Source organism: Aulonocara sp. 'chitande type north' Nkhata Bay, linkage group LG8 (genome assembly GCF_057382095.1).
Source record: "Aulonocara sp. 'chitande type north' Nkhata Bay isolate Kocher_YH1m ecotype deep benthic linkage group LG8, A_spYH_male_GT1.1, whole genome shotgun sequence".
In the NCBI taxonomy this organism is placed as follows: Eukaryota; Metazoa; Chordata; class Actinopteri; order Cichliformes; family Cichlidae; genus Aulonocara; species Aulonocara sp. 'chitande type north' Nkhata Bay.
This window is the reverse complement of record NC_141351.1, coordinates 26,705,939-26,716,518: the sequence shown is the minus strand read 5'-3', so window position 1 is coordinate 26,716,518 and position 10,580 is coordinate 26,705,939. Positions and strand designations below refer to the sequence as shown.

The 10,580-nt window shown below is 50.2% G+C and overlaps 2 protein-coding genes across 3 annotated transcripts; one reads left to right on the top strand and one right to left on the bottom strand.

Annotated features, from left to right (window-relative positions):
* Positions 1 to 133: 133 nt before the first annotated feature.
* On the bottom strand, positions 134 to 3,910 carry rnls (renalase, FAD-dependent amine oxidase). 2 transcript variants are annotated; one of them, XM_086304625.1, is made up of 7 exons: positions 3,681 to 3,910; positions 2,325 to 2,447; positions 2,097 to 2,239; positions 1,829 to 1,987; positions 735 to 908; positions 481 to 656; positions 134 to 399 (listed from the first exon to the last, which is right to left on the bottom strand). In XM_086304625.1, exons 1-7 carry the CDS (start codon positions 3,746 to 3,748, stop codon positions 244 to 246), a joined length of 999 nt encoding a protein of 332 aa, XP_086160751.1. In that variant the 5' UTR covers positions 3,749 to 3,910; the 3' UTR covers positions 134 to 243. The 2 variants fall into 2 exon arrangements, with proteins under 2 accessions (XP_086160751.1, XP_086160749.1); XM_086304623.1 differs by having other exon boundaries at positions 2,325 to 2,430; positions 3,681 to 3,909.
* Positions 3,911 to 4,256: 346 nt separating this feature from the next.
* On the top strand, positions 4,257 to 10,531 carry lipf (lipase F, gastric type). Its single transcript, XM_086304622.1, has 11 exons — positions 4,257 to 4,415; positions 4,932 to 5,060; positions 7,119 to 7,230; positions 7,498 to 7,696; positions 7,777 to 7,886; positions 7,972 to 8,108; positions 8,222 to 8,368; positions 8,501 to 8,572; positions 9,432 to 9,500; positions 9,583 to 9,693; positions 9,821 to 10,531. Exons 1-11 carry the CDS (start codon positions 4,323 to 4,325, stop codon positions 9,941 to 9,943), a joined length of 1,302 nt encoding a protein of 433 aa, XP_086160748.1. The 5' UTR covers positions 4,257 to 4,322; the 3' UTR covers positions 9,944 to 10,531.
* The last annotated feature ends 49 nt before the right edge of the window (positions 10,532 to 10,580 follow it).

Here is a 10,580-nt window from a genome sequence, read left to right as displayed (position 1 = left end):
CTGGTCCAATCCCAGTTACAGGACAGGGGTAACTGGGAGTTCTCCAAGGCTCCATCCGGGGGCACCTGTTATTTCCCAGTGGAGGTCAGTGATTAACGAGTGTAATGTAAGAAAAAAGAATTTGAAGCTGAAAATGGTTTTAACAAACTTTTTACTAACGTTAGTGAACGCAGCACAAGCTCACACATCTGCAGTTCATTGATCGACAAAAGAAACATTGTGATTGATCAGTTTAATGATTGATCAGGCAAATTTGGCCTTCAGCACTCTGAGCATGCTCAGTGCGGACTCCACGCAGCCATCAAAGTTGGAGTGGGTGAAGGCGTCGCCGCCGCAGACAAGCAGCGGCTCGTCCAGGATGGTCATGTGACCCGGACAGTCAGGCACTGAGGTCTGGACCTGCAAGAGAGAGGGGGAGGGGCCATGAGTCAATCGCCGCATTGGGGGAGGAGTTCAGGTTACAACAAACAGATGACTCACCTGTGAGTACCGCCACTTCTGACACTTGATGCTGATTGGTTGAGGCAGGCCAGGAAGCAGCCTGTGCAGCTCCCGCAAGATGACTGGCTGGACATCCTCCTTGTCTCGCTCCAGGTGTTCCAGGCCAAACGGGACGCCGGTATGTACGACGAGGGAGGGGCCGCGGCCCGGAGCGTCTGAGCAGGTGGACAAAAGCAGTGAGCGAGATACAGGTGAGAGGAACATACAGGGGAGCAGACAGACGACGGACACACCTGCGCCGCGCTTCTTGGAGTCCACAGCGACGTAGCGGATGCAGCTGCTGTTCGTGACGTACTTCGCGCCCCAGGGAACTTTCACGACGGCGTCGGGGGAGAAGAAGAGTGCGAGGGCGAAGCGGGACGAGTAGACAACGCCCTCCAGCTGCTGCCTCTGCTGGACAGACAGCACTGACAGACAAGGAGACATGGGCCAATCAGCAGGAAGCCCCACCCCCGAATCACCACAGAAGAACTCACCTGTGTGTGTGTGTGCGTGTGTGTGTGCGTGTGCGTGTGTGTGTGCGTCACTCAGACAAACATGAAAAGTCTGCTGCTGTTTCATTCTTGGCTTAGAGCTCAGAGACAGAAACAGGCGCCTGCCTCTCTCTCACTCACACACACACACACACACACACACACACACACAGGTTATTATTAGATGTATGTGTGTGTGTCAGCGCAGAGGAAATGGGCGCTGTCTGCTCTCAGCCAATCAGAGAAGCTGAAGGTGACATCACCATCTAGAAAGCCACATGTGGAGCTGCTGCTGTTCTGCAGCAAGTGCGCGCACACACATGCTTGTATTTCTGTCTTTGTGAGGACAGTAGTCACTACCAAGGACCACACACACACACACCCACACACAGCGGTGTAGTGTTGTGAAGAATCTATCAGCCAATCAGAGCTCTGGAAAATTACTTAACATCAGAGTGTGCTGATCGTGTATGTGTGTGTGTGTAAACTGTGGGAGCAGGAAGCAGTCAGCACCTCTTCAAAATAAGAGTCCAGTGTTTGCGCTGCTCTGAGGTCAGCGGCTGGACTGGAAGGATCGTCCCGTCTGCCCAGGTCGACCTTTGTGATCAGAACCTCAGAGTTATTGATCACAGCGATGAACATGGGTCGTGTCTAACAGCTGGATCTTCTCCCTGCAGCTGTTGCTGCCCCCGTGTGGCAGAATGGTGTTACTGACTGAGACGCCACACCTCAGATCTCACATTCGTGTCAGTGTCGATGAAGTCTGAGACCCGTGTTTCACAAGACGTCATTTTTTTACCTCATAAAACATACACCGAGTGTGTGTGTTTCCTTGTGTGTTCTGGCCGTCTTACATTGTCCCAGGTCTCCCTGCAGCTGCAGGATCTGAGGGACCGGCATCGTCAGGACGACGGCGTCAAACGTCTCACTGGCTCCTGCCTTCCTCTCGACCTCCCACGATGCACCACGGCGATACAGGCCGGTCACGTGATGCTCAAGGAACAAATCGGCTCCTGACACACAGACGAAGACTCAATAAAGTTTAATTCCAACTGAATCAGAGTCAGCCTGTGCGTTTCAGGTGAATCTGATTGGACAGTTGACCAACAGGTGGACGTTTACCTGACTGTGACAGGAAGTGCTTGACGATGCTGCTCGTGCCCAGTGGCGTCACGTAGTTCTCGGTGCCCTCGTGGTCCTTCAGACCTTCGATGGGACAGTCGAGGGGCTGCAGGAGGCCCACAGAGAGGAGCTCCGAGTAAAACCTGCACACGCACACGCACGGTCAGCCTGCCTGAAGCCCCAGCTACAGAGGCGTACTGGCCCTTTAAGGCAACAGGTGTGCGTTACCTGTGGTGGGTGCGAGCGTAGGCGGGCGTGGCTGAGATGTACTGCGCTCCCAGATCAGCCGATTGAGACGAGGCGTCGGGAGCGTGGCTGGTGGACATCCTGCCGCCTGCACACAGACTCCCACTGTTCCACACATTTTACTCTCTCAAACCAACCAGCCACTTTATTAACTGCTCGTTAACACAAATGACTAATCAGCCAATCACGTGGTAGCAGCTCAGTGCACGCAGACAAAGCTTTTATTGAACATAAAAAAGTGTAGGTGTAACTATCTGCAATATTAAAGATGAATATATAAAGAACAAAAATACGCAAAACAGAAGGAGAAAGAAAAGGAAATGAATTCATAGGCTGATCCATTCTGAACATTATCCCGTCACACCTGTGTTCTATAGTGGCTGCAGACAGCTTTACTCACCTGTGACTCTGGAGCTCTGAGAAAGTGTTTACGGTTTGTAAAGCAGTTGGAATTTAGTGTTTTTTAAAGTAAAGCGGGGTCATCAGCCAGTGTGTTTATTATTCAGGGATACCCCGTGACATGAATCCCGTCTGTAGGCGAATATGATGGCAGACAGTTCACGACTGAAGCTGAGCATCAGGAAACGTCTCCAAACCAAAGTCAGTCGCAGGTGGGTTTATGATGTTCAACACAATCAAATTACACAAAACCTGATTATGGGGGACAGCCCTCTTTTTAATCTGGCAGCTGGAATTTCATCATCTGTTCAAACTGAGCCTCAGGATGATGAAGATGATGTACAGGAAGAATCACAGGGGGTCTGACCTGGCACCAGTGTACCTAATGAAATGTCAGGTGAGTGTAAACAGATGCTGGTGGAAGCTCCTGTCTCTGTTACAGGTGAGGGTGTCTGTGGGAATGACAGCTACCTGCTCACCAGAACCTCTCGCCATAAGAACAGTTTCTTCCCCTCTGCTGTTGGACTCATGAACATAACCATATGACTGTTCCCACCACTAACACATGACCCTACGCTGTGTTCACATGTTTGCACTGATCACCACCTGCACTCATGTATATATTTATCTACTTAGCACTTTTAATTCTTATTTTTATGTCTATTTAAGCGTTATATGACGGTATGTTTGCACTAAGTACCGCAGCAATTTCCTAATGTTGTAAACCTGCTCAACATTTGGCAATAAAACCTTTCTGATTCTGCTATATACACTGACGTCATTCGCCCTCAGCAGGTGATCACAGCCGAGCCGAGTTACAGAGGAGGCTCCTCTGGTACACAAACGCGTCACTAGTGTTCTGCGGCGTGTCCGTGTTCCCATCACGGCACCGGAAACGGAAACTGTGCAGTTTTATGAGCGGACTTCTGTCTGTCTCACCTGCGCCCCTCGCTTTGTCCCACACCACAATCCGAACCGTGCTCTGCAGCTCTCTCCTCAGCAGACATGCGCACAAGCTGCCCGTCAGGCCCGCACCCACGATCAGAACCCGGGACATGTTAGCGCGGGAACCGAGCCAGGCTAAACCTGCAGAGACCGGGTCCGAACGAGTTACGAAACCGACACACAGAAGGACGAACAAAAACTTTCCCGGGGTCAAACGGAAACAACTGCTGCACATCCGGATAGAATTTCAAAATAATCACAGAAAACGTTTAAAGCGTTTCTGCATCTACGTGACATAAAATACGACAAACGGTGTATTAAAGGTTCACATGAAATAAAATCCTTACAGTCCATAACACTGTTCATGGTTTAATTAAAATAATACATGTAATACATAGTTACCACATATTAAAACTCTTTAACGCTGAAGAAAAATGTATTTTAATATGACTGAAAACAACATTATCATTATTGTGATTTAAAATGTAGAGTAAAATATAAATGAATTAATATATGGAATTTTAAACAGCCCAGCTTCAAACAACACAGGTTACTATTTCCGGTCTGATCGTCGGAGCCCAAACGGTTAACACCTGAGTCCTGTTTCTGGCCAGCAAATCACAGAGAGCCTCTCTCATGACGTCACGGGGGCAGATAAAAGGGAAAAGCAGAAGAAGGCGCAGTCCGCTGATGATCGGACGCCTCAGAGAGAGATCGGCGCGAGGACAGGTGAGTGTAACCGCTTCTTAGCGTCGTTACCTGATTATTAGAACAACCGTCAGGACCGAGAGGTTTATGGGGACCAGAAAGTGAGTTCCGGTGTTTAAACTGCTGTAAATGCCAAACTGATCGCTAACATTACGTCATGATTTTGGCTGCAGCTGCTCCATTCTGCACCTGCGTAACGACCTAGTAGAAAAGCGCTGTATAAGAAGCAGTCGTATGACGTCATTCTGAGCCAGCGGTCCAGTCAGAAAATGCCGTTTATGCAGGCAGCAGCTCAGACTCTCTGATCACATGCTTCTGTGATTATTGATTATCACAGATCAGCACACAGTCATCAGACTGAATCTGACCACGTGATCCTCACAGCAGAGTCTTCTTCTTCTTCCTTTTCAAATCAAACAGGACTCAGTTTTATTTGAACCAAAGAAGAAGGAAAAATTCTTTCTTTTCAGTGACCCACGAACGCACCATCCTGACTGTGTGTGTGTGTGTGTGTGTGTGTGTGTGTGTGTGTGTCAGACCATGCTGTGTGTGTTGGTGTGTGTGTTGTTTCTCTCGGCTCTCGTCCACAGCGGGCCAGCCGTCAGCAGAGCGTGGCGCTCCGATGACCTGCAGCAGGAGCTGGACCCTGAAGTGGACATGAACATTGTGAGTTTCCATCACCTTTGGAACATTTGGTCGTGTCCAAATTCATGGGCTGCATCCTCCTGAGGCCGCGTCTGTAGGCTGATTACGTCACAGCGACGCGCTGTGTAAATCGGTTTGGCTGAGAATAAAGTCACAGTTTTGACACAGCTGAATAAACATCAAACAGAAAACTATTTAAACAGAAGGTGAGACGGTCGAAGATTTACGCCAGTGTCCTGTTATATTTTAGATAGCAAGGAGCAGACGGCCGAGTTTATTAAACTCCACCGAGATAGCGGTGACGCTAAGCAGAAGGCTAGACCGTCCTATTTCACAGCTGCTCACTTCCGGCCTACCCGACCTTCTGAGGACCCGGCCCACGTAGACCGCGAAGGCCGGGTCCTCAGGAGGATGCCGCCTATAAATTTGGACATGTCTTTTGAGTGAACCTCTGACACAGGAAGCTCTAAACCTGCAGTTCCTCCAGCGTGCACCGAGGCTCCAGTAGTCAGTCTCATAGACTCCCATGTTAAAACTTTACTTCCTGTCTGTGACGTCCGTGCTGGGCGGAAGCATTTCAGTCGCCATGCTGCGATGTGTTCGGGTTCTCTGCTCCTGCTTGCTGCTGTTTGTCTCAGAAACTTCATTGAAACAGTGTAATTGTTAGAGCAGCGTGCACTCTGACCTCACTCTGACCTCGTCGTTACAAACCATGTTTAATATGAACGCCAACAACAGGAACGGGAGCTTCATGGCAGGAAGTGAGGAAAGGGTCTGCGGGTGTTTCCAGGATGTCACTGTCATCTCTCTGTCCTTTCACAATAAGAGCCCTGACTCTTCGCACAGTGGCCTCAGTTGATGGACTCTGAACGATGAGCTCAGACTGTTTGTTCACTGCAGTCGCTGAACTCTGACCGTCTGACTCATCAGGCTGTAGGAAGACATCAGCTGTAACTGTTGACCCGTGACCCTAGGTTACCATAGCGATATGGATATGAAAATCTCCTCGTGATGTCCTGACAGAAATGAGTCGGTGTGAGCGCCGTCTCAGATTCATGTCAGAGTCAGTTTGTAATGCTGACTTTGATAAACGCTCGCAGCATTTCTGTGTAGCTTGGACACTCGGGACCTGGCGTCATCACGTTGTCATACAGGTGAGCTGTTTGTACTGAAGCCTGCCTTCACCTGAGCTGTCAGACACACCTGTAACTCTGGAAAGAATCAGAGAGATGCAGCTGATGGAGCTGAGAGCAGCGTGGAGGACCTGACGAAAACTCCCTGACCTTTGATTGGTTAAAGGTGAATGAGCTGGTCTCTGTGCTGCAACAGAAACACGCCTTCATCAGGTAACCTGTAACTTTGCACCTACAAACCGCCACGCTGGTCTGCAGTAAGTGGAACGTAACCAACCAATCACTGATAATCACTGCGACTGTGCATTGATTGGTCAGTCACATGACTGCAGCTCTTGCATTTTAGACAAAGTAAACTTTGCAGGTCACGGGCATTGAGATTGCACAGGGTCTTTTATTTTGAAATTTCACAGGGCTCTCAGCTGTTTCTGACTTTAATTTCACATTCAGCGGATACACTGCAGTGTCATCACATCGTTTAAAAGAAGCAGCGTCCTGCGGTGCACTTGTGTTAACGGTCAAATAACCTGAGAAACGAGGTGAGCGCCAGTGATCTGAGAGACAGGCAACGGCTGGTATCCAAGGAGACGGCTGATATCCAGTGAACATCTCGGCTCACGTTACTAAGCCCCGCCTCCCCAAACAGGGAGGAGAAGTTTTTCAGAGACTGCACTTGGACCCAGGTCCCAGTTGCGGGTCTTTGATTCCCACATCATGGTCTTGCAGGCACAGCGTCAGGTCATGTGATATGTCGTGTTTATTTCGATTTTTCTTGTCTCTGCTCTGTAGTTTTACACACTGACCTCACTGTTTGAAACGTCCACATTAACGTGTGTGTGTGTGTGTGTGTGTGTGTGTGTGTGTGTGTGTGTGTGTGTGTGTGTGTGTGTGTGTGTGTGTGTGTGTGTGTGTGTGTGTGTGTGTGTGTGTGTGTGTGTGTGTTCAGACAGAGATCATCCGGAGGTGGGGTTACCCAGCAGAGGAGCACCAGGTGCTGACGGAGGACGGGTACATCCTGGGCGTGAACAGGATCCCGCGGGGACTGAAACCCTCCAAAGGTCAGGCGGAGGCTCTTCCTTCTCTGTGAGCACATTTGGTTACGGTGCAAACAGGAAGTTTTGCCATGTCATCGAGCTTCACTTCCTTTTTACAGCAGTCCTGATGAACTTTGTCCTGAAGTGATTCACGTGATCTTTCGCCTACATTCACTTGACCTTCCTCTTCTCCCTTTAACGTCATGCTGGGTCTGAATCCAGATGTGGCTCTGTAGAAACCTGGCGTCTGTTCCTGGCAGGTTTGATTTGACGGTTTGTGGTGTCCTGCAGGTGTGAGGCCGGCGGTCTTCCTCCAGCACGGTCTCCTGGCTGCAGGCAGTAACTGGATCACCAACCCACCGACCTCCAGCCTGGGCTACGTGCTGGCGGACGCGGGCTACGACGTGTGGATAGGAAACAGCCGCGGAAACACGTGGTCCAGGAAACACCGCACGCTGAGCCCGTACGAGGACGAGTTCTGGAGGTTCAGGTACCCGCCCCGCTGTCCTTTCACCTGCGCAGGTGTCAGCGAGCATTAACATGACAGAGCTCTGGTGTTTGTCTGTGCAGCCACGATGAGCTGGCTCTGAAGGATCTTCCAGCTGTGGTCGACCACATCCTGAAGGTGACTGGCCAGGAGCAGATCTTCTACATTGGACACTCTCAGGGAACCACCATAGGTGCTTTTACTTTGAACTGCGGAGGTCCTGATTTCTGTCCCTAACAGGCTTCCGTACATGGAATTAATCTTCTCTTCGTTTCCAGCATTCATGGCGTTCTCCACGCTGCCAAAGCTCGCCAGCAAGATCAGGCTGTTCTTCGGATTGGCTCCTGTGGCCACTGTCGCCTTCACGGGCAGCCCCATGGCCAAACTGTCCTTCCTGCCCGACGCCGTCATCTGGGTACGAACCAGTCACGTGACCACCAGCTAGTCGTGTTCTCGTCGTTTGTCTGATCGCCGTCACATTTACAGAGTCAATAAGCTTTGTCTTGTTGTTTCTTGTTGGCCCCACAGGACTTGTTTGGGAGGCGGGACTTCCTGCCCCAGAGCGCGATGATTAAATGGTTGGCCGAACACGTGTGTGCGAAGCATCTTCTCAGCGAACTGTGCGGGAACATCTTCTTCGTCCTCTGCGGCTTCGATGAGAAAAACCTCAACATGGTTCGTGTCTCGCTGGGAAGCAGGTGGTGACCGAACGGGCACACCTGGACGTTAATCAGAAACATCTGAAGTTTTCTGAAGATAATTAGAGTCAGAGCTGTTTGTGATGAAGGCCACATGGCTGTGTTTCAGACTCGGACTCCGGTCTACACCACTCACTGCCCGGCTGGGACCTCAGTCCAGAACATGATCCACTGGTCCCAGGTAACACACACACTCATACCTGCCTGTGAGTACATGTGGGGACCTTGATGTTGCTCTGCAAATACAGCCCACAGTGTGTGTCCACAGTGTGTGTCCACAGTGTGTGTCCACAGTGTGTGTCCACAGTGTGTGTCCACATGCCACCTCTTGGTTTGTGTTTAATGTTTTTGGTTCAGTAAACGAGAGCTCATTTGAATATTTCATTTTGTTCTTTGAGAAATGCTCACACGGATTATTATTCATTGCTTTTAATATTGATTGGCTGAACCTGGGTCACATGACCCTGTTTTATATTTAGTACACTATTATTGGTACTTCTGCAGCACAGTGGTTAACACTGTTGCCGCACAGCAAGAACGTCCTGAGTTCAATTCCACCTTCAGGCCGGGGTCTTTCTGTGTGGAGTTTGCGTGTTCTCCCCGTGTTTGCGTGTTCTCCCCGTGTTTGCGTGTTCTCCCCGTGTTTGCGTGTTCTCCCCGTGTTTGCGTGTTCTCCCCGTGTTTGCGTGTTCTCCCCGTGTTTGCGTGTTCTCCCCGTGTTTGCGTGTTCTCCCCGTGTACTCTGGCTTCCTCCCACAGTCCAAAGACACGCAGTTAGTGGGGATAGGTTAACTGATGAATCCAAATTGCCCATAGGAGTGAATGTGAGAGCGATTGTGTGTTGGCCCTGCGACAGACTGGCGACCTGTCCAGGGTGGACCCCGCCTCTCGCCCTATGACAGCTGGGATAGGCTCCAGCGACCCTGAAAAGGATAAGTGGAAGCGAATGGATGGATTATTGGTACTAATTTTTGTAGCTTTCATTCTGCTCTGGTGTGCCTGTACATGGGGCAGGTGTTAATAAAGTTTCCTGTATTCAGGCCGTCCACACAGGAAGACTGGTGGCGTTTGACTTCGGAGCAGCAGGAAACATGAAACACTACAACCAGGTGAGTCCACAGCACAGCAGGGACTCCTACAGACTCTGAAATGTCACCTGGTCACCGTGTCCTCCTTGTGTCCCCTCTGCAGTCCACTCCCCCCGAGTACCGTGTCCAGGACATGAAGGTTCCCACCGCTCTGTTTTCAGGGGGACAGGATACGCTGGCGGACCCAAAAGATGTGGCAGTCCTCCTCACTCAGGTGAGCATTACCTACGAGATTTATTCACATTAGGCGATGATGGAGTACGGCGGGGGCGTGTCCTCGAATCTGATCATTAATGAAACAGGTGGAGGGGCCAGCCCGGATAACAGCTGTGTGTCTGCAGGTCCCTAACCTGGTGTACCATCAGCACATTGAGCACTGGGAACATCTGGATTTCATCTGGGGGCTGGATGCTCCGGAGCAGATGTTTCCTGCTGTGCTGAAGCTGCTGCAGGAGTACCGATAGAGGGCGAGAGCAGCGGACGCCGCCCGCTGCAGCGTGGTTTATGGTTTTATGGAGACTGAGTTTTGACACTTCTTCCTGCAGCAGGATGTTTCTGTCCCGCCCTCCCTGCCTGGACCTGTCATATCACCTGCAGCTTTAAAGGCGATCGAAGCACGCTGCTGCATGTTTAAATGAACAGTCACTCTGAAGCGTTTTCATGGACCGCTTTCTCCTGCAGTTTGACTCACTTCTGCCGGGAACCAATGAGAGAGCAGCGTTGTCACGCTTCAGGTAACTATTTGTGTCACAATCTAACATTCAGCGTGTGAACAGGTCGCACGGCGAGCCCCGGGGTGCTCTGCTCAGAAGCAGCACGTCAGGTTGAATGTGTAGGACCAGAGCTGTGTGTTGGTCAGTGCAGCTTCTTTTTGCTACTTCCTGTTTTTAGCATGGAGACACTCGTCCTGAGGACAAACTGTGAAAATGTGGATGTGAGAATAAGAAGTGAATCTGCAGTTTCAGTCACCTGTGTGCGTTTTTTAACTTGCTGTGTAACCATTTTTACTCATTATGATGGTGTTTCCTAAATAAAACCATTTTACGACCACAGCTTGTTTTCATTCCTCCTTTTTTGTCTGACAGCTCTTAATTTGAAAGT